At 29.4% G+C, this 20,785-nt stretch overlaps 2 protein-coding genes across 2 annotated transcripts; both read right to left on the reverse strand.

The window, feature by feature from the left end:
• Positions 1-9,816: 9,816 nt before the first annotated feature.
• Positions 9,817-10,666, reverse strand: LOC109799175 (putative cell wall protein). Its single transcript, XM_020359713.3, has one exon. It carries the CDS (start codon positions 10,508-10,510, stop codon positions 10,121-10,123), a length of 390 nt encoding a protein of 129 aa, XP_020215302.1. The 5' UTR covers positions 10,511-10,666; the 3' UTR covers positions 9,817-10,120.
• Positions 10,667-14,659: 3,993 nt separating this feature from the next.
• Positions 14,660-19,996, reverse strand: LOC109798575 (putative protein phosphatase 2C 52). Its single transcript, XM_020358898.3, has 6 exons — positions 19,752-19,996; positions 17,560-18,066; positions 16,917-17,261; positions 16,725-16,842; positions 16,403-16,626; positions 14,660-15,358 (listed from the first exon to the last, which is right to left on the reverse strand). The coding sequence occupies exons 2-6, from the start codon at positions 17,818-17,820 to the stop codon at positions 14,894-14,896; spliced, it is 1,413 nt and encodes a 470-aa protein (XP_020214487.1). The 5' UTR covers positions 17,821-18,066; positions 19,752-19,996; the 3' UTR covers positions 14,660-14,893.
• Between the last annotated feature and the right edge of the window lie 789 nt (positions 19,997-20,785).

Below are 20,785 nucleotides of genomic sequence, written 5' to 3' on the forward strand. Positions count from 1 at the left end.
GTTAATAACATGATCGAGAACCGTGAGTGAATTGAATGATGTGTTGCATTTGGCATCATGATGTGATGAGAAGTCTAAGTGAGGCTTAGCCACAATGGGAATATGAAATGAAAGGAATTGATGTACAATTGTGTATGTGCATTGTTGTAAAATGATAATACATTGAGTCTTATTTGACATGTATCACATATGCATCTTCTTTTGGATGGGTACCATATGGAATATCCTGTTAGGGAAAGCCCCATATGTAAAAACTTGGGGATCAATCCTTAGAGATAGTTGGATTTCAAAAGCTCCAATCCCCCCGTTGTGTGCATAGAACAGAACTTGTGCAACACAATTGTCCTAACAAGACCCTAATTGTATGTCCTCCTAGTGTAGAGTGTGATGAGATTGTGACCCGACATGATCTTTTATGCTACTTTGTGTGTTGTTTTATAGCAATACACCACAATTTGATTTTACTAACACCACATGCATGAGCATTTTGCGGTCTGAGTCCATTACATCGTGCATATGAATGATTCTATGTGTTGAATTTGTAATGTTTATGAGGAGATATGTTGTATTATCAATTACATTGAATCTTTCCATTTTACGATAGATTGCATTATTACCATGTTGCTACCAATATTTAGTTGCTTATCGTATTGTTGTATATGTTTAGTTATTTAGCTATATTCTATGTTGTAAGCCAAAGAGAGATGTTTTTCACTCCTTATTTCTTATATTTGTTCTATTTAGATGTTGTAGGTGAGATTCATCATGATGTTGATGATAAAGCTTAGACCTTACTTTTAGGTTCGTGCTTTGATAAAATATGACATCAGAATTTAATCAGGATTTTATTTCGATTTTGCAATGTTTAAAACATTTGTTAGTTCCATTATTATAGTTTATAGTTGACCTTCAGTTTGACTATTTTTCTAATTAGTCAAATATGATGTTTTTTTATGTTAAATTATGTTATTCTATTAAATTATGGACTCTTTATTCAATATTAATATTGTATTACTTATAATATATATGCGAGTAGAGGGTGTCATATATTTAATTATCGATCGGACAAAAACTAGCATAATCTTAATTAAAGTTAATAATTTGTATAACTATTCAAAAATAATTAATAAATATTTTTGAATTTTAATAAATAGATGAATAGTGCTATATTCCTGTGTGAAATAGTTCTAGTTACTCTTTTTAAGATTAAAGATGTATCTTCGTTCACTTATAAAATAAATTTAAATCTTCGTTAAATTCCTCACCTATTTCCCAACATTTCTATATAATTACTTAATTAATAAAATATTAAATATCTTTTATATTTTGAAGATAATAAATGTAGTGATTTTTCTAGTACTTACCTATGAATTATAATTAAGGAGTCAGAAAAAAAATGTCTAAAAGATATTTATTATATAAAAATATAAAACTCATTTAATACTTAGTTTTTAAAAATAGTAATAATAATAATTCAATAATATATATTTAATATCTTTAATCATTCGTCATTTAAAAGCTATAAATATAGTTGTCTTTTCGTTTAAGGGATCTTTCCTAATGTGTTTATAGGCATATGATATAAAAATATTAAATATAATTGAATACTTTAAATTACTTAAGATTTGAAGATATTTTGTATTTTGATAAAATAATATTTTTTAATTAACTTTTATTTGAATTTTTTATTGTGTTTTTATGAACACGTAATAGAAAAATCTTTCTTTTAATAAAAAACTGAAATAAAATAAAATATTTAATACTCTAAAATAAAATAATATATATTATAGAATAAATAAGAAAATTAATTAATAACAAAATACTATTGATAATAAATATGAGTAGTAAAGTTTTTTACGCTGACGATCAATCATATCTTTTAAAATTACTTATTTTATTATTATTTTATTAAATAAGCAACTGACATAGTACTATTAAAAAATATGATTAATTATCAGTGTAAAAAATTTTATACAGACAATATATAAGTGATTCACTCAATAAATATTATACAAACCAAGTGTTGGTGAGGCAACCATCGCATTCGTCTTGGTCCTCACAATGGTGTACTGTGTTTGGATGTGGATACGAACGCTGTGAAGAAATGACAAATGTGTGCCCGAAGAAACAAAGAGGTCCAAACATCAATGGGAACAAGCAACATGAGCCATATAAGCCTAGCTAGTAGACAGTACTTATATGGTCCAAAACATTCATCACTTTTTCATTTTCAATTTCCTTGCAGTACTCTAGACTCTTCTGGTCCCAAACCTATTTCTTTTTTTCTTTTTTCTGGTCCCAAACCTAATCATGAGGGACGACTTGGGTGGTTCATTTGTCCATATCGATTATGTATAATTTCATGTAAAGGGTGAATTCAAGTTTTGGCTGCTGTAAATTAATTTTCGTTTTATATTGGATTAGGTTAATTTTTGCTAAAGTATACATGTTTGATTGATATTCAAATCTAATATTTGAGTTTATTTTTTCTTTAGTTAATGTAAGTTCTTTATTTAAAGTTTAACTTGACATCAAAATTTATTGAAGACTTTCTTTAATTAATAGTAAAATCTCTTAAATAATTTTAAAATTATTTTTAAATAAACTAAATGATTAAACTTTTATTAGGTTAATAAACATCAACCTATAAACTTTATAATTGTATAAACATTAATCCTTTTCCAAATTATATATATTAATCGTAACTAATTATTTAAGCTACTAATATTTATATTAGTATGGATAATAGATAAAAAAAAATATTAAAATAAATGAATATTTTTATTTAATTAAAGTTTTATTATATAAAAGTCACTAGATATTACAAGCTATTTTTTTTTTCTTATACAAATATCACAACTTAATAAAATAAACTCTCATCCTATGTTCTAGACTTTTGCATCTGAATTTTTAATTGCGCATCCCATTTTTCTGCATTATGAGATCTCCAAGGGTTTAAAAATATTTATGGGGTTAGACATTTAATTTCATTTACATCTCACACAAACAAATCATATAAGTGCATAATAAATTCATACAATTATTAATACACATAACAACTTATTTAAATATTTCATTAATAATAGTTCATATAATGTAATATGCTTAAGAGATGCAGATTTTAATTCAAAATATACTTTTAAAAATTATTTTGACTCAATACTCCATGAAATTTTTCCTCTTGAGTGCTTAATGAAGTTAGAGTTTAACATCATTCTATCTAGTAATTCGGCAATGTCCCATTAAACGTGAACAAGCAAACAATAGTTAGAGTGTCAGTGCATCCCGCAGGCTACCATGACACAAAATCAAATAAAAACTGGTCATCTATGGGATTGCCCATGCCTAAACACTCCCTAGACCAGAGATTTGTCTTACTCATTCTACTCAAATCCTATTTACTATCTTTTGACATTGGTAACATAAAACAAATACCTCAATCAGACTTTCACAACTATATCAAGCTCTCTCTCGCTTTATATTTTTTCTTTTCTTTATCCATCTTGTACTGCCAACTATCCTTGACAGTACCCACTATTACAATCAATCTCTTGCCACCAATGTCTCAGATAGTAAACATAAAGAAAAAAATTCACATAAAAAAACATCATTTCAAAATTTCAAAACTCATTCTTTTCTATTAGATATTCTTGATATAAAAGTCATTTCTTATATATATATATATATGAGGAGGGTTCAAACGACACCGGTGTAACTTTAACTAAGTGTTACACCGCTCAATAATTTTATATTAATTATGAATTTTGTAAATCCAACCGTTAAATTGAAAGTTTATATCACTTTATATGTGTATATCAAATTTTGTTAAAATTGAACAACAACTTGAGGGTAATCAAAGTGTTCATATTTTAGTATATTTTGAAATAAATATATTACGTCAATTTTGTTTTATAAGAATGAAGTATCAAATCATCTTGGATTAATATAAAATTTTGTATATATGATCTAAGAGATATGAACTTTCAATCTAACGGTTGGATTTACAAAATTCATAATTAATATAATTAATATATATATATATATATATGAGGAGGGTTCAAACGATACCGGTGTAACTTTAACTAAGTGTTACACCGCTCAATAACTTTATATTAAATGTGAATTTTAAAAATTCAACCGTTAGATTGAAAGTTCATATCTCTTAGATCATATATATCAAATTTTATATTAATCTAAGATGATTTGATACTTCATTCTTATAAAACAAAATTGACGTAATATATATTTATTTCAAAATATACTAAAATATGAACACTTTGATTACCTTTAAGTTGTTGTTCGATTTTAACAAAATTTGATATATATGATCTAAGAGATATAAACTTTCAATCTAACGGTTGGATTTTCAAAATTCACATTTAATATAAAGTTATTAAGCGGTGTAACACTTAGTAAAAGTTACACCGGTGTCGTTTGAACCCTCCTCATATATATATATATAGAGGAGGGTTCAAACGACACCGGTGTAACTTTTACTAAGTGTTACACCGCTTAATAACTTTATATTAAATGTGAATTTTGAAAATTCAACCGTTAGATTGAAAGTTTATATCTCTTAGATCATATATATCAAATTTTATATTAATCTAAGATGATTTGATACTTCATTCTCATAAAACAAAATTGACGTAATATATACATTTCAAAATATACTAAAATATGAACACTTTGATTACCTTCAAGTTGTTGTTCAATTTTAACAAAATTTGACATATATGATCTAAGAGATATGAACTTTCCATCTAACGGTTGGATTTACAAAATTCACATTTAATATAAAGTTATTGAACGGTGTAACACTTAGTAAAAGTTACACCGGTGTCGTTTGAACCCTCCTATATATATATATATATATATATATATATATATATATATATTAAAGTCTTTTCTTTTCCCCCCAAAAATCTTTTAACTCAAAAATCACATTATGCAATATGCAACATGTTTCACTATTAATCTATCACTTCAAAAATTAATCTCAATCAAACTTTTCAAATATATATTTAAAACAATTATAATAGTAATATCCCATCATAAACAGTCAATCACTTCAAGATTCAACCTTAAAACATCAAATTTATCAAAAAGTACAATCAAAAACCATATCAACTAACCTAAGGTTCCATGCACCAAAACTTATAAGTAAAGATCAATACTTATTCTACAACTATATAGACATGAATAAAATTAAACATCTAATCCATACCTATTTCTCCAAGCTTGCTAGTTTTCTCCTAATTTCCTTGATTTCTTCTTTTCTTACTTTTTTTTTCTTCCTCTTATCTTCTTCTTTTCTTCCAATTTTCTTGAAATTTTAGTTGTTTACTCCTTATTTTCCTCCTTGGTTACATCAAAGATGAAGTATTTTTGGGTGTTTCTTTGGCTTGGTTTATGTCTTGTTGTAAAAGGTTTTTTTGTGAGCTTTTTGGGGTGGTTTCACCTATTTATATTAGTCTCCACCTCCATTATTAAATCTTCTAGATTTGTAGATATTTCTTGATATTTTCTAAAATTTTTAATGACATTGTGATTAGATGTCCATGTTGTAGATATGTATAGGACTTTCTAGAATTTCTTTAAATTATTTAAGTATCTTAACAGTTAAGTTTCCAATTTATTTAATCATATGGTGATGAGATGTCCACTTTCTAGAATTTTGTAGAGTTATTTAGTTATCTTAATGGTCAAGTTTTCAATTCATTTTAATCACATGGTGATTATTGTCCTTTTTTTGTATAATTTTATAAAACATCCTAGAATTTTGTAGAATTATTTAAATATCTTAATAGTTAAGCTTTCAATCTATTCTAGATTTTTCCATTTTAATTTGTAGAATTTTATAGAAAATTTTAGAGTTATTTAAGTATCTTAATAGTTAAGATTCCTACCCATTAAATAATTTGATGAGTATGTATCTACTTTGGAGAGTTTTGTAGAATTTTCTAGAATTTTATAGAATTATTATAATATCTTAAAAATTAATTATAGTTTTAATAAACTAATATCATCATTAGAATATTCACCTTCGAAATATAAGATTAAGTCTTTTGATCATCTCTTAATCATGCTAATTAATCTTAATTAAATTAATTAGAATTTGATTATGTGTCATAATTTGATTGGTTGAGACTTGTATTTTAGTTTAACCTAACTATACATTTTTATTAATTGTTCTAAGCATAATATATTGATAATAAAATTATTTATATCCTACTGAACATTTTTCCATAATTTTCTAGCTTGAAGTTTTAGCAAAATAATTTTTCTCAAGTTATATCCTTAGAGAATTTCTATAAATTTTAATTTAGAGATTTTCTCTCTTAATTATATTTATTCTTAATTTACACTCAATAAATTATTATTAGATTAAAGATTACTTAAATTTTCTTAAATTAGGTTTTTCAGATTTTACAGCATGCTCTCAATGTTGTCCAAGAAATAGTCAAATTAGATAATTAAATATATGTCACTGAATTTAGAAAATCTCACTAGATAATACTACATAAATTTCATTTGTAGTAACTTACATAATGTTTAATAAACATTTATCACAATAAAACATATAATAATTTACAAAAATTATATAGATAAATAGTTATAAAAATTAGGATGTTACAATCCTAGTGTAGCATTTGTTTTATAGTTGTTGCTTGACCAACAATCTAGTTTTATGCTTCCAATACTGGATTATTGTATTTATATATGTTTTTATAGTTATAGTTGTAGTGTCACTAAGATATTTATTTTATTATTCAATTGTTAATAAAATTTTTACATAAATACATGTATATCCAAATACAACTTATATGTTAATTCTGGATAGTTAAATTTATGTTTTTCGCCACTAATCGTTGAATTGTAAAATATAAAGACTTGTCGGATCGTTATATCAAGATTACAATGACAATAATAAGATTTAATCATTGAATCTTGGTGTATATTACCTCAATTCCTACCACTATTTTTACTATTAGTATTAAAAAAAATCCAAATATTTTTCTCTATTTGTTGTGTTTCTATATATATGTTTGCTCTTAAAAGGGAGTAATGTAACAATTCCAATATCGTTAACTAAACAATGATATTGTTGTAAAATGCCCTACCCATGATGCATAACGAAAACTGAATTGACGAAAAACGAACAAAAAACATGTGTGAATAATAGGTGCTCACATAAATAGCCCATTCTATTACAACTTACAAGTCATCTCGTACAAAAATAAAATAAAAGCCCAAAATATGTCCATTATCATTTCATTATATAACACCAGTGAAAAAGAATACTTTATGCTTCCCTTAAAAAAAATGCACAATTAACTTTAAAATAGTAGAATAGTTGAACAAATTATTTATATAAGAGATAAAAAAAAAAGTCAAAAAAAATTATGGACACTAAATCAAGAGATTTTTTTTTAATGTTATACACTAAACATTAGAGATTATTGATAAATTAATGAACAGATGGAACAAAATGCAAAATTTGTAATACGCAAAGTATGATAATTGTAAAATGAGACAGTGCACATGAAGAATAGAGGTGAGAGACGCAAATAGAAATATGGTATTTCTCTTTTTTTTTTTTTTGTGTTTCTTTGTTTCATGCGATTCAATAAATAGTTATCTGAGGAGACAAGGCTTCAATTCGTTCCAATGGCGAAACTCGAAGAAATAGACAATTCGGCGTCAAAAATCAAGAAAAGGAATCATGGATCGACCGGATTCTTTGTCTTCGTTGATTACATTTTTCTCTTGATTTTCCTTGGTTTCCTCTCCTTCATCATCTTCAAAATTATGGGCATTTGATTTCCAAAACCACATAACCAACAATTTTTTATTGTTATTTTAACCAGGTACCTACCCCACTTCTTTTTTATTTGTTGTACGTGCCATTAAAATTGCATTTCTCTCCTCAACATTTAGATGCTACAGATGTTATGTTTAAAATTTTGAATAAGGGTTGCTCTCTTTTGATCCTTTATGGCATTTTGTTTGTGTTTCAGGTTTAACTTTAAATTATTATCTTTTTACCCAAAATGTTAACCTATACATAGCTAGTTTCTAGTTGTTTTGGGTATTTTCATGTTATATTAGAGGGATGTCATTTTATTTAAATGACTTTTCTTGTAAAGTAAATATAACAGAATGAAATTACGAGTTATAGGATGTATGATTGTGCCTCTCAATGGAATATTCTGAAGAATTATAATGCAAATTTATTGGTATTGGTTAAGGAAGGGGAAGTCTTGCTTCATTGTAGATCAATGAATATCATTATTGGTGATCTTGTCGATTTTCTACCTCCATGCTCTTAAATTGAATGAATTAATTGAAGTATTCATTTTGAAAGTTTCATTATTTTTCAGGCTCTTGATTTCTTCTAGTTTTTGTAACATGCTTACTAAAGTTACATTCCAAGACGTTGTACATGTGTATGGTGCATGCTTTGGATTTCATCTACTTGGCTTACTTTTTATTTTGGCAGGATACCATGACATGCCGAATGGCAGATCTAGTTCCAAATATGGAAGATTTGACATGTGCAGTTTTGATCTGCTACTAGCATGTCATACTTGGATAGGGAGTGACATAAAATATGATCAAATTAGTTACCCAATTACAACTCTAAAGCATTGTAAGAATTACCTAATTTAATATATATAGATTCTTTCATGTAATTTGTTAACATCAATTGTCAATGTTACGAGGGAGAAATATACAAAAATAATTATGGTAATTTTTGTGTAGAGTCTTAGCATTTACTTTACATGTTTATCTCTCATAACACAAAGTTACCATGTTGGTAATTAACAAAAGAGAATGCAAATCCTATGTAATTTAGTTAACTTAATTTTATTTCACATCTCAAATGAAATATAGAGAAAAATTCAAGTCACATGTTGATAAGAAATATGACATACAAAGAATATATAAAAATGGAAGACAATTTTTATCTTATAAACTAATTTTATAAAATTAAATTAGACTCTTAAGAAACTTGAATTTTTCTTGATACTAACCTTTTAGTGAATCTATGATAACCTATCGATACAAATGCAAACTGATTGATTATGACAGCAGAGTATGTGTAGGTATGTTTCTTTCTTCTAAATCTATGATAACCGATCAATACAAATGCAAACTGATTGATTATGACAGCAGAGTATGTGTACGTATGTTTCTTAATTTCTTCTACTTTTTCAATGGTGTCAAAGGGACGCATAACTCTTATTTTGCATGTGATAAACTTGCAGTGGTTTGGTTTATTCGTTTTCTGATAGCACACATACTTTCTTTGTATTTATGTACTGAACTTCTGTCTTTCCGTATGAGGTGAGATGTTGAGGAAAATAAATGATTTTTCTGCTATAGCGAAGGTTTTAATTTGTTCTCCGTACAGTATGTGAATTAAGGCCAGTTGGTTGATTTGAAGCGTGAAATTGAAGGGTGACATAATCCGTGATATGTGTTCAGCATCAAGGGAATATCATGTCCTTGTAATTCATATCAGTTTGTGCTATTGTCAATGTCAACACTTGTTCAGTGTGATTTGTTGCTTAAATACAAAGTGTGCATTGATTCACCATGTGCTGCGTGGCCCCATACTAGTCTATAAAGTACAGATATAGGTTTAAACCCTACATTCCTGCTTTTACAAGGTATAATTATTTGACACCTTTGCTGTAATACATCCCCACTAATGAAGAAACATGTAATAATGTGCATGAAAAGAGAATATCAAAAGTTAAGAGACAGATTGAGACATATAAAATGGGACATGAAGAGGGTGTCAAAACATTTGAACCACAACAACTAAATTATTTTCTAGGCCTCATATTCATAAGCAACTACTTAATTTGAAGAGCCAAAAACCTTACATCATACTTAATTCAGCTTAAAACAAGACTACAAGGAAAAACAAACCGAAAGACTCGACAATTGGCGATTAATCCATGATGATTATCACCATATACACTACCAACGTGCACAAAGGAGCACACTTATTTATCTGTCAGAAAAATGCTAGCATCGCACTCTCTAACATTATCGACTTACTAACTACCTCTAGCCATGCATGCATTACAATCATGCATGAGTTAACTCATGGATGAACTGGTGTTGGAACATTACCAGCACTGCCAGGAATGGGAACCTCATAACCAGGGTTTGGCACAAAAGTGTCATCACCACCTGGAACATAACTGCGACCTGGTGATCCTGATCGTGGTTCTGATGCTGATCCTGATCCTGTTCCTGCTCCACCATTGCCACCAGTAAATGGATTATGAGGTGCAAAGTGATGTTTAGGTGGAAATCCTAAATGTCCAATGCCTGGAATATGCACTCTACCATCAGACTTGAACAAGAACTGAGGCTCTTTCTTGTCCTCTGAGTTTGTGTTCTCGGCAATGCTGCGTCCAGCAACTGTTGTGGCAAGGAGGATATTGGAAATGAGAACAAGGGCAAGGAAAGAAGAAGCTTTGAAAGCCATTTTCAGATATGAAAAGTGTTGAAGCAAGGAGGGTATGACTCAGATGTCTTCAATTTAATTGGTTTGTCACCTTTGTGTTGAATCTCAAGGGAGTGGATATGCATTATTTATATCATTACTTGGCGGTGAGTTAAGTGTACTTGTTGAGCAAGAGCAATGTGATTCAGGTGCATGGGGATAAAGCCACTTGGTAGTTGAACATTAGGACAAGATTTTATTACTTACTATTTGTGCAAGATATGGTCACCAATGTTATAGCGGCCAGTAAATGGAGCCCTCACGTGGCTGATTTATGCACCGTAACATTTGGAATTGTTTTGGCTCCATTCTTATGTTATCTTCTCTACTTTTACGCGTTACTTGTTACTAACTTGAGCATAACTGTGACTCTGATTAATATTGCGCCATGTACCGAGGCTCGGAGTTTGTCCTCTTCGCACACCAGTGAAGTTTTTTTTCCCCAACAAATGTTCTTTATACATATGAATTAAGAATCAAATTTCTCACTACATATTTAAGAGACAAAAGTATCCATCAATTATATTGCACCTTATTCATCACACTAGTAAAATCGTGAAAGAGACCAATTAGTAAATCATTTAATTTTCATCCCGAAGCCTAAGATCTATTTGACCTGGTATTTTTCCAGTGTTTCTTTGTAAAATTAAATAAAAATTGAAAATAAAATAACTGGGTCAATTTGGCTTGGCCCAACCTGATAGGCTAACAAGGTCGTTGAACCACAAAATAATTGGCCTATAAAAGAATAGAGTAACTCACATACATGTATTTATTCATGCAGATAGCTCTAGTCCATTCGGCAACACTCTAACAAAGAGCATTAAGAGTAAGAAGGAGGGACTATTAAGTAAATTAAAACTTTAATAAACAATATATAAAAAGTGCATGAATTTAGTTTAATTACATAAATTCTTAATAAGAGTGAGTTTAATTACTCATGATTTTGGAGAATTCAAAAATACATGAAAAGACAGATAATAAATGTGAATGAGTTTATTTTGATACAAGTTTAAAATTATTTTTAAGAATTTTTTTATTAGAAAATATTTGTTATTTTCATCAATAGAAATACTTTTAAAAGTGTTTCTATCTAAATAGACTCAATATCATGAAAATACTCTACTCATCAATTTTTTCTAAAGAAGATCCTATCAATGTAAGATAATAGATCAAAACTCTCAATGTTACTTTTATATGTTAGCAATAATGATGAGTTATGTGAGTCCCAATCTTAACTTAAGCACACCAATTAAGTTGTTCACCAAAGGAAGGCTTCTTCAAATTTCTTGTCCATTGGAATTCTAACTTTTTCACCTACACTATATTTGGTAACCTAGAAATAAGCAAGAAATGAGAGGGTAAAGATAAGTATGTATGTTTAGTGTGTAAGAAATGAGAGGTGAGAAATAAAAAATTTGTGAATCTCACTCCTTTTCCTTTTTATTTTAGATGTAAGGTTAGTTCATATATAATTATAATTCATATAAAATATCACATGTATATGAGTTTCTTCTATACGTTGTAAATTAATTATTATTATTTTTTTTAAATCGATCAAATTCAAAATTATTCTTTAAAACCTCTAAAACTAAAATAAAGAAAGAATTATCTTATAGTGATCGGATTATATATATATACCTTGTTTCTCACCTCTGCTCTATCTTTTTTACTCTGTTGTGTAAATATTAAAATTATTATTTAATACGTATAAAATTTTCAGAACCATGAAAGAACATTAACCTATATCAGTAAACATATTAATTTTTGCAGATGTCAAGTAATGATATGTCAAAAAAAAATGACGGTAAATTTAACTTGATTATAAGTTATTTTAATTTTATAAATAAAGAAGTAAATTTTTCATCTTAATAAATCAAAAATATAGTTTTTTAAATAAAATATTCTAATTAATTATCAAACTTAATAATGTTCTTAATTTGAAAATAAGCTCATTTTATCAAACTTACTTAAAAATGATATTAAATTAATTTTAATCATATTTTTCCCTTAATCAATATTCAATAGACATTAGTTATAACTCATAAGTTAAACTTGTTAATTATTATGTTAGAATTAAATTTGATACTAAAAGTGTTATAATAATTCACATAAATTATTTAATTAATTAAGTGGCTAGATTCATTATAAAAATAAAATTGTCATATATTGACATACATTATATAGTAACACAACATGTATCACTAAAAATTATTTTTATCTACGTAATAAATACAATATATATAATATATTATTAAAAAATGTGAATATAAATTATAGTAACACATAAAATATATTATTAAATTTCATTCAAAATCATAAATTAAAAATTTGTATAACTAACTATATATAAAATAGATATTTATATAACATAATTATTTTTTTTATCTATAAATTATTACTTTTATTCTATTCAATCTCATCTTAAAATAATAATAGTAATGATAAAAAAAAATGTTGACTTCCACTAGTAATTATAATTATATGACTCGTTGACCCAACTCCAAAATATATATCCAGGCATGATAATATATAATGTAAGCAAAATATTGAGGAGCCCTGGAACAGCTTTGTGCACAGAAAAAGTGTAAACTTTCATCATTGCAGTTGCATATAGACCCCAACACAAATAATGGCAGAATCTGAATAAGGTGAGTTGAAGTTTAAGAAGACAGGTCGCGCTCATCTCATGTTGTCACACTGACTGTCGGAATTCATGCCAGTTGAAATGCTTGCATTATGCTATACCTCCATTCCTTTATAATTTAAGGTTATTTTATACAAATAAAAAATTTTAATAAATTTTTCTATTTTTTATAAAAATAATTTTGTTGTTTTCTATTTTATCTTTTTTTCATTTTTGTTTTATGATAAATGCATGTTAATTATCATTTATAAATGAAGTAAAAATTAAATGAGATGTAAAGATATAATTAATAACATATCAATTAATATTATATTAAAATTTAAAAAGGAACAAAGAGAGTAATTTATAAGTGTGTGAACACAATTTTAAATATAAAAATTAAAATAAACTATTTAGTTCATCATTTTTTACACATACATTAATCTTCAAAATTATAAAATAAAAATAAATAAATAAATAAAACACTACAATGTTGTTTTAAGAATTAAATGCATTATAAATATAAAAACTAAAATAAACTATTTAGTTTATCATTTTTTACACATACATAATCTTCAAAATTATTTTTAAAAAAAACTACAATGTTGTTTTAAGAATTAAATGCAAAATTCTCACGAAAAAAAAATTAATACATGATAAAAATGAATATTTGTTAGATGAATGTTATTAATACAAAATATTTATCGCCTTTGTTACAAGACATTTATAAACTTTTCTGATAACTAACTAATGTATATGATAGCTTTAAAAAAACACACACACAAATGTATACGAGAGAACTTAACTATCTTTAGTAAAAGTCTCTGTCTTTCAATCTATTTTTTTTTTTTTCATCAACATAAATTCTTGATTAACATATTCAATTCCAATTTTATTTGTGCCAATGATACACCAACAGATAAAAACTAATTTACTTTTAAATCAAGATGAAATTTGTATGACATCAGAAAATACCCATAAAATTTGGAAGAAAAAAAATAAAGAAATCAATCATATATGTAATTTTACTTTTCCGTTAATCTCCTCCTAGTCGAGACCATAGTGCAGCTTTTAGGCCTATCATCATTGGTCACGGTTCAGTGTATGAACCTTTCAATCATACCTCTCAAGTGTTGCCTCAATAATTAGTTGACAATAATAACTATCTAAGGTTGCCCCAGTTATCATTAGCTGGCAACACCACCAAATGTCAATTTTCAACCAAGATTTGCTGGAATTTCTTAGGCTTGGAGCAAGAACATATCTCAATGAAAGTCTAACGTTATTGACGCCTTACATCATGCTGAAATCAATTACTTTTTGTGACCTTAATTAACATCAACTAAAATTGCTTGCAGAGTTTTTAATCTTAAGAACTTTTTTCATACAATTTCATAATTAAAGCAAAATGTTCGTAACAATTCTTCAGAACTGTGAAACAATTGCAAAAATCTTTAGTTTTAGGGGATTGTCCTGTTAGAGAGAACTTATTTAAAATTAACCGATACCAAAAGAAAAACTTATTTAAGTTCTTAAATCTCATGTAGCATTGTAGAACCCATCAAAAGTGAGTTAAGGCAACTCCACCAGTTGCACAATTGAAGATGCTCTTAGTTTTCTACAAGTTGATTATCCAACCAAAGAGCACCAAAATGATACCCCTTCTAGAAAAAATTTCTTTCTTGAATTCAGTGTTGTGCCAGGTATTACAATAAACAGCCCCCATGAAGCCAACAAATTCAAGAGTTTGGCCTTTCCTCAGAAAATCTAGGAAGCTGGACTAGTGAGTTTACACGAGTGACGCCTTCCAAACCTGACCAGTTTTGATCATCAGTTGATGATGTTCCATCTTCAGCATCAACAGGTGGTGCTCCATTAGTCTCATTTTCTTCTGAGGATCTTACAGTGAAGTTCCTCTGCAATGATGGCTCAGACTTTTGTCCATCATCTGACTCAATGGGGTTACCAGAATGGTTGCTCTGGATGGTGGCAGAAGAAAAGCCTTGTTCATCATAATCAGATTCTGAGTCCATTTTCCCATCCAAAAATAAGCACACTACAGCACAGTCATCCATCTTTGAAGTAGGGTACTTGAGTTTCCACTCCCTGGCAGCAGAATCTACCAGAATCCTCGCCGCCGATGATCTTGTTGGTGCTGAAGATACTATCTCAACCACCTCCTCATTGCTTAAAACATCCCACACCTGAACGAAACGTGAGACAATCAATAATATGGTGCAAAACGTCCACTTTTCTTATTTCACACCACTTCAGGAAGTAAAAAGAATTTATTGACTATATGCGTTTCCAGATTATATCATTACAAGGAACAATATTAGTAGAGAACAAAAAATTCTCTATGGGTTGTATTTGACTTAAACCCGGTTAACGATTCTGATGCTTTTCAAACAGACCTGTACATGACAGAATTATGCATTATGAAAAGCGTTGCAAAACACATCAGTCATGTACTATTTAATGCTAAAACATATTTCTCTCACAAATGAAAGTAATGTGTATATTTCGCAATCCAAAGAGTGGCCAGCTTATTATCAACTCATGCAAAATCAGATATCAGCATGTCACTCTTATAACATAGCCAAACCTGGCAAAATGTTCGTGAAGATTTCATGCGTCATTCATTCAAGTGAAGCTCTAAAGATTCCACTGAGCCAAATTCAAGCAAACCAATTCCAACCCCTCACCCCCACGAAAAAAAAAACAAGAAAAAGAAAACATGAATAAAAAATATTAAATAAACAGCAGAATGAGAAAGAGAATTAAGAACAGAAAATTACAATTAGTTAGCACACTTTTGGCAAGTTACTTGTTTCATCATATTGAAGAAAGCTTATCACTTCAAATATACCATTGTGTAAATGTTACATCTTGAGGGGTCAAGAAGCTAGGTAATCCAACTGTTACTCTGCTAATTGACAACTGGCCAGGCAAGTTAATATCTCTGACAAGATTGTTAAAAATTCTATTTTCTAGAAGACACTTCTCGGTTTCCTTCCTATTACCATATGGTTAATGCTCTGCTATAATTCATTACTAAGTACTAATCACTAATCTAATTTTTTTCCTACATTGATCACTTTTGTATTTCACTGCTACATCTTAACCTAGTATGATAATTTCTTCATGGCAATCACAACGCCTGACTAACCAACAGAAACTAACTTCAAAATTGCAAAGTAATATTGATCAAACAACCAAAAAAATGGAAATGAGATTGAAATTCTTACCCCATCTGAGGCAAGAACAATGAACTGATCTCTGTCTGTAAGCAGCCGGTGAGAAAATTCAGGTATAGAAATCACACCATACTCTTTCAAGCAGAAATCTCCAAATGCTCTAGCCATTGCTAGTCCTGGTGCATCATCAAAAGGCAACCACACCCTAGGCACTTCAGGCTCATCTTGTAAAGCAAATACCCTACCTTTGCACCGCTTAATTCTTTCTGCTTCCCCTATAATAATTTCCAACCAATTTTGAATTTAAGTTAAATCTAGACAAAAGCATATATTCAGAAGAAGAGAGGATAAATGGTAATGGCAAATGACACACTTGGCAAATCAGGCTTCAAATCAACAGTCAACTGAATAGCCACCATGGAGTCATTGCTATCCTTGGATCCCATGATTGCCCGGGAATCACCAATATATCCCATGAACAGATTTAAACCCTGAAAAGATAAGAAATTAAGAAAACTGAAAAAGAATGGGAAACATAAATGTAAATGTTGCTCTTTGACTATACCTGCTTCACTATAGTCACAGCAGTGCTCCCACTACAGAAGCAATCCAGATTTGGATGAGACCTGAGCTCCTTGTCCATAGCCTTGTAAGCCTTCATGAAAGCCTCTCTCCACGTAGAGTTCAGTTTATCCTCAGCAGAGCAATCCTTCTCAGAGTCACCACCCTCAGGTTTTACATTCCCTTTGAAGCAAGTTTTACCTGAACCATTTCGCTTCGATTCACAAGAATGCAAAAATGAAAGCAGTTTAATCGGCAAGGCATCCCTCACTTTGCGTGCAACAAGATGACCATGTGGACCGTGACCATCAAAGACACCACAAAAGATTGTATCTTCAGACATGAAATCCTGCACAAGCACAGATCCAAAATAGGATGTCAATGTCTAAATTAAAGTTTGTCTTCAATAAGATCACATTTTCTCAACAAATGCATGATTGGTTTAACTTATTCTGGAGAAACAACTGCTTATATCGGGAAAAAAAACCCAAGTAATTTTGATTCTAGATCATTTAAAAAGAGTCACCATTTATCTCTGTACCAAAGAGTGAAAGAGTATTGAGAAAAACCTGACATTTTGAAACAAAAAACAACTACTACTCCAAAATTAAACACAGTTCAACATGAAACAAAATGAACATACTTACTTCCCACACAATCATGGCATCCTGATTAATGCCCTTGCGGCCCTGCTGTGTAAATATGCACGAACCCCGGCTCTTTCCATTAGTGAAAATTCTGCTAGGCAAAGATGGCAAATGATGAAGAGAAATAACATGATCAGAGAATGTTCTCCTTGTTCTCTTTTGGCCACAGAATCCAATTTCTAAGCAAGATGGAGACACCATGTCCCCATTGCTCTTGCTGCTACAAGTACTCTTACTGCTTGTTGAGACACAACAACCCATTTGTTCAGCTCCAGAATGCAGACATCTGATGAATATATAAGGTCAAGTTGCTTCTTTTTTCAGTGTAGATCTGACATCAATTGCTGAGATAGCAAGTCTGGTCAACTAAGCACACAATCCTGATTCCAAATATTCTCTCAACTCAAAATATAATCCACTTTACACCTCAGAAAAAAACAAGGGGGCTTTCCTTAGCAGTCAAATTCAAAATATGCTGAAAGCTATTTGAACGGATAATGAAACCAGCTGAAACACAAGAAAACAGGTGGCTATAATAATTAATATAGGGTCTCGAAAAATCTAGCCATTGCAACAAGTAAAAGAAAAGAAAAAGGGAGAAAAGCTCAGCAAAACAAGTTATTACATGAATAAAAAAAACATCCCAACATGTGAACAATTAATAGAATATACTAAAAAACTGTCCAAACATTGACAGCTTCGAAACGAAGACTTTAAAATAATTTAATCTCTCTACCAAAAAAAATAATTTAATCCAGAAAACTCGCATTAAAAACTGAACCAAACAAGAACAAAATAGACCATGTCGTATTTTCATGTTTCAAAGGGTTCAAGGCCCCAAAATTTGTGTCTTTTTCTTTTCACTAAACATAGATCCTCATTAGATCAAATAAATATCAAGGTCAGTGATCTCCAATTGCAAGCCTCAACACACAACTGATATATTGTATTCAACTTTCTTGCAGAATCATCAAAAAAGCTTCTCTCAAACCTTCACTTTCTCAAATTTAAAACAACCCCAGAATACAAAAGTAGAAAAAAGACTAGTAGCAGAAGGAGAAAATAGGAAGAACATGATTTAAAAAGGAAAAACCTTTCTGGCTAAAAACATCAAAAGCATAAGAAAAATAAGAACATATGAGAAGCAAAAAAAACACAATTAATGTACTTGAACTCACAAATCTGAAGGGAATGAATACACAAGAACAAGAGCATTTAGCTACAAAATATGTTTTTCATGTCCTTTTCCTCGTTTACCTCCGTAAAACAAAGCAAAAACTTGGAAAATGAGGCAATGGCCAGTTCAGAGAGAGAGAGGAGAAAAAAAAGTGAGTATAAAGCAAGAAAATGAGTACAACTACGAAAAAGTCTGGTTTCCCACTACACAGAAATACGAGAAGAGATAAAGTGAAAACCCCAAAAGCAGAAAAGGACGAAAGAGACTACAATCTCGTCAATAAAGAATCAAAAGAGAGACCAAAAGAGAGCATAGGAGATCAAGTAAACGTTACGTAATTATCATATATACCCAAAAAAAAAATAGTAAATTAACAAATGACTAATTGTCCCCATGAAAAAATAAGGGTCAAACCAACCAAAAAAAAAAAAAAAAACACACACACACACACACAACGTAGCAGAAGAAATCAGATAAATGTGAGAAAACCACCCCGAATATGAGTAGGAAAGAGGTGAATGTGGCATAGAAAAAATAAAAAAGTAAAAATAAAAAATTCACATCTGACATGACACCACCGAAAGCATATGCAGAGTGAAGAAAACGGAAAAATTCTCTTGAATTTTGAGAAACTCCAAGAAACTGAACCAGCTTAATACAAGTAGTAACATTCACAACAAGTGAGTGCGAGTAAGTAACAAAACTGAAAACCACCACATAACCAAAAGGAAAAAAACCACACTTTAACCATCTGTGGTTAAAAACTCAGCCAGAAGACAGAACCTAAAACCAAAAAGGTAAAAACCCAAAAGTAAAATAACCAGAAAGCAGAGCAAACTAAACATGCAGAGATGCGGATCCTCCATTGCCAGCTAGACAAAGCAAGCAAGAAAATAAACTGATACCCACTAGTTAGCTGACTAAAAATGAGTACCCAAAGAAGAAAAAATGGTAACTTTGAGAGAGAGTTGAAGTGTGGGGAAATGGAAGAAGCAGAAGATCGAAGATCCATTACCTTTTTGAGAAATGAGAATGCAGAAAATTAAGGTTGTGGATGAGAGAGAGGAGAGAAAGGGAGTGAAAGAAAGAGAGCGTTTGAGTATTAATAAGGAAAGGTGGCGTGGATTGATGGGGAAGGTGGTGGTGCATTCATTGCAAAAGCAGAACACAGCACAGCATAAAGAAAGAGAAAGAGGGTAATAAAGGAAAGGATGAAGACAAAAAGAGAAATCAAACTTGTAAGTACTGAACAGTTATGCCTCAACTTGTATAATAGGATTCAGTTTCATTCTCCAAATCTTTTATACTTGCATCATACACATATTTTCTTAACCAAGATGCACTTTGTATTTTCACATATTCGTTCAATTTTTTCGCTCTTCTAATGGACAGGCACGTGTTATTATATAATATACGACCTTTCATTGGGTTGCATAATTAACTCAAAATACTGAAGCTTAGAGAAATATCTTGAGTTCCATAGAATAATCATATAACCTGGTTATTGCTTTTTAAGAAGAAAAAAAAAGAGATATTTTCATTTACATTTTGTTATCGTGTGTTTGGGGGGCTAAAATTAGTGTGGAATGTAGAGAAGGAAGAGGAAAATGAAATGACATTAAAAAAATATTCATGATTGATAGAATAAAATTAAGAGAAATTTGATTAATTTGTGTGTGGGTTCTACATTGAATTTCTCACTTCCAAAATCGCGAGGATTCAAGAGTAATTAATACACATGTGAAACTCAAGTGAAATTAAGTGAAAATAAAGAAAAATTTAAATTGTTTGGTTTGTAAAAATAACTGGAGTAAGAAATTAAAAAAAAAATGTGGAACTCATCTTTTATTTCTTAACAAAAGAGTATAAATGAGTAAAAGAAGTGTATTTTTTTTCTTAAATATGTTTTTAATATTTGTAAAACAAAAGCTTTGAAACTTTGTTTTTATTCCATATTATTATATGACACGTTAATATAAGATATTTTTAAATTTTTTTATTAATCTTTAAAATAAATATTATTCATATATCTTAAAAGATTATTAGAGA

The sequence above is a fragment of the Cajanus cajan genome, chromosome 8 (assembly GCF_000230855.2).
Source record: "Cajanus cajan strain Asha chromosome 8, NIPB_CcT2T_4, whole genome shotgun sequence".
In the NCBI taxonomy this organism is placed as follows: domain Eukaryota; kingdom Viridiplantae; phylum Streptophyta; class Magnoliopsida; order Fabales; family Fabaceae; genus Cajanus; species Cajanus cajan.